Below are 3,325 nucleotides of genomic sequence, written 5' to 3' on the forward strand. Positions count from 1 at the left end.
TTACCTATTGTGATAGGAAACCACAGGACGATGCAAATATATTTTTTATATTTAATGAGATTAAAACACTTATCAAATGTTAACTAGCAACAACCTTATAATGAAAATGTGTCTGTGCTTTTTTCGTGATTTTTATTTTTGTAAATATTGATAATCGTCAAATATGTCAAGATAAGGGTAAATTAAAAAAAAGTTCAATTTTGCTTATTAGATATCTATAGATTGTCTCAAATAATTTTATACGCATTACTTCAAACTTGTATTTGTGTCTTACTCATTTGATTGAGCTGTTAGAATTGCAGATTAAAAATAAATCGTTATTCAGAAAAAAACTTTTTTCAAGTCTGCTTGATATTCCTCTTGGAATATAATATGAAATGTCAATTATATAGTCAATGCCGAAAGCAAAAACCACAATTACTGTTTTTTTCTTATAATTCTCTTGAATTAACTTCACTTAAATTAAAAGTAATTGATATTAAATTATAAATTAAAATGGATAAAGGAATAAACACAATTTAACACGCTCAAAGATATTTATGTACGCTGAAATTAAATACAAAAATCGTAATTCGTACTACAAGTGAGACTCTGTCGTCGAGTCGGAATTTTTATAAATAAAATTACCATTAACCAGGCTGCACTAAAGATTCTCCGATAATCTTTCACAATTAAAACTTAACTCGAACTCGCTCGTATTTCGTAGTAATCAAGTAACAGTACATTATCAGAAAACGTTCTCACCCGATGCGAACTTCTTCGTCTCTTATCTGAGCCTTTATTCACACATGTAAATGCATTTAGCTTCCAACTCTTATCTCACTCGACACCATTAATCTTATATAACAATGCATCCGCGGTGTGACCAAGATGACTAAATCAACGAGTAAGCGTGATTACAGATTTTCGCATACAAATAAATAAGATTTGATATCGGTACCATACGTGAGACAAAAATTCCATATCCATTCAGATCGAACCGCTGGCTATGTTAATTTAGAGCCTTAAAGTAAGCCTGCTATGTAGATAACGTAAGATTGTGTTTTATTAAGATCAATAACATTATCTCCCTGATGAATGTGTTTGTTCGTTTAATTAAAATATCTTAAATATTTATATTGAAAAGGTGATAAATTCGTATTTTAGGTAGGTAGTATTGAAGGAAAGATTATAATATGTTCGATACGTTTATTTTTATTATAATTTCTTACAATGGACGAATGCATGTTATCCTGTCATGATTACATTTTATAATAAATAAATTCACAGCCTCATCATTACATAAACTTTATACACAATAATTCTTACAACTAAATAATTTAAATTATATACCAAACTTACTGTCACAAACATAACAATGACTAGACATCACTACTCAAACAAACAGAATCGATTTACTTTGCTTGCCACCAAGAAATAGCATCTAACAGCTCATTATCATGCATTGAAGTGTACTCGTTTTGGTAGGAGCTAACAGGAGGCGCATAATATTCATTATTTATCGAGTACGATGATGATACACCCGAAGAACATTCTGAATTCACTGGTGAAGGTACTGATTCTGCGTAAGGTGAATTTCGTCCACCATATACTCCTTCATCGATGTCACTCGTAATTGACGTATCCATTGGGGCTTTTGTGACGCCCAGTTCCGCATCGCTCTCCTCAATAAGATTTTCCAAATATCTTATATATTCCACAACCATTCGTAATGTGTCGACTTTACTTAGTTTCTTCCCGGTGCCACGGCGGGCTCCACCAGATAAGGCGTTTATGACGGCGGCTGGTAACCTCTTTCGCAAAGCATTAAATCCATCGTTGACTTGCTTCACGCGGTTCCTTTCGCGAGCGTTTCTTCTGGCAATCGAAGCGGCTTGTGCGCCTGTATAAGGGTTGCTTTTGTAGCTATATTTCCTCGGAACTGTATCCATATCCAAATCTTCTGTAGTCGGTGCAATTGGAACGTATTTGGGCAAGTCGTTCTTGTAAGAAACATAAGACATGTTGGTGATTTTATTCTGAAGCATGATTATTATGTAACGATAAAATTTATGTAGGGCGCGGTAAGAGACGAAGTGTTGAATGAGTGTGCCGGGCACCCGCTCCACTTTATATGGCATCGAAGTTACCAAAAAAATGAATAGACTCCCACCCCTATGCCTTTTTTTTCGAACTTACCTGGGATAGGAGCAAAAAACAAACCAATATATTTGGAAATGTACGCGTGCCCATTGATGATAGTGACCAGTACTTGAGAATACAGCAAAATGTAAATGAAAAAATTATGCATAACTTACATAACTTTATCCTTGATATATTTCTGTTACATTGTGGACTGCTTTATGACGATAGATATTTGCTAGCAATATAGTCTTCAAGTTACAAAGCATCAAATACAATTAATAATATACCTTATCTTGAAGTATAAACTTTTAACTTAAATTATAATATGAAATGATGTCATACTTTTTTCAATATTACGTATAATAAATAGACCAAGTGTCTATGAATACTTATGGCGCCATCTAGTTCCAAATGATGCAAAGTAATAGTCCAAATGACGATTAATACAAAAATTATACAAAGAAATCGAACATAATACATAGAAAACTAATTAGTATTTTCAGTTAATGTCATCTGAATTCATATCTGCAGATTAACTATTCGATAAAGTGCAGGCATATTATTTTTGTTTTTCTGTGTTTATGCTGTAAATATTTTTTTAAGAAATTGAATAACAAGTGAAGTACATTGAACTTCAACAAGTTGCATAATAGTGCATGTCTAATTTATTACGGTCAAGTGGAAGAGACAAAGTATGTTTTATTGTATAACAATAACCAAAGCTAATATTTAAAAGTAACATTTCAGTTTTACGTTGAACTGTATTTTCTACGATATAAGGGTTATTTTTTTAATGCTGCGTTAATATATTTTTAAATACTCTCGACGGTCGGATTCTCGCTGGGCGGCAGAACCTTCAGTGTATTTCTGAAAACGGTTACATTAATTTGGAACTAAGAGCCTGTATTTTACACGCACTTCAATGGTAAGGGCCCACTATTGTTCCGTGTATTGTACTTAAAAAGATTACACAAGGAATGTGGGCCAGGCCATTGAGACACTGCGAAGAATGAATTGTTTAGAAGCCTTCAATCATTCCATTGACGGAGGCGCTAAACTTGATTTTAATAGACTTCGTGTCGCCTTTAAGAAGCAATTCATATTTAATTTTGTCCCATTGATTCTCTACGGTTTACCTGACTTGAGATTGAAAAACACAACCTTTGATAGTTTTTAATTGCTTTCTATCTATGCTATGCTA

The 3,325-nt window shown here is 33.0% G+C and overlaps 1 protein-coding gene across 1 annotated transcript; it reads right to left on the reverse strand.

Annotated features, from left to right (window-relative positions):
* Positions 1-1,394: 1,394 nt before the first annotated feature.
* On the reverse strand, positions 1,395-2,003 carry LOC119833564 (achaete-scute complex protein T3-like). The gene has a single exon (XM_038357625.1). It carries the CDS (start codon positions 2,001-2,003, stop codon positions 1,395-1,397), a length of 609 nt encoding a protein of 202 aa, XP_038213553.1.
* Positions 2,004-3,325: the final 1,322 nt, after the last annotated feature.

The sequence above is a fragment of the Zerene cesonia genome, chromosome 17, assembly GCF_012273895.1.
Source record: "Zerene cesonia ecotype Mississippi chromosome 17, Zerene_cesonia_1.1, whole genome shotgun sequence".
In the NCBI taxonomy this organism is placed as follows: Eukaryota; Metazoa; Arthropoda; class Insecta; order Lepidoptera; family Pieridae; genus Zerene; species Zerene cesonia.

Coding starts and splice junctions, on each gene's coding strand:
- LOC119833564 (XM_038357625.1), bottom strand. CDS start 2,003: ATGTCTTATGTTTCTTACAAGAACGACTTGCCCAAATACGTTCCAATT.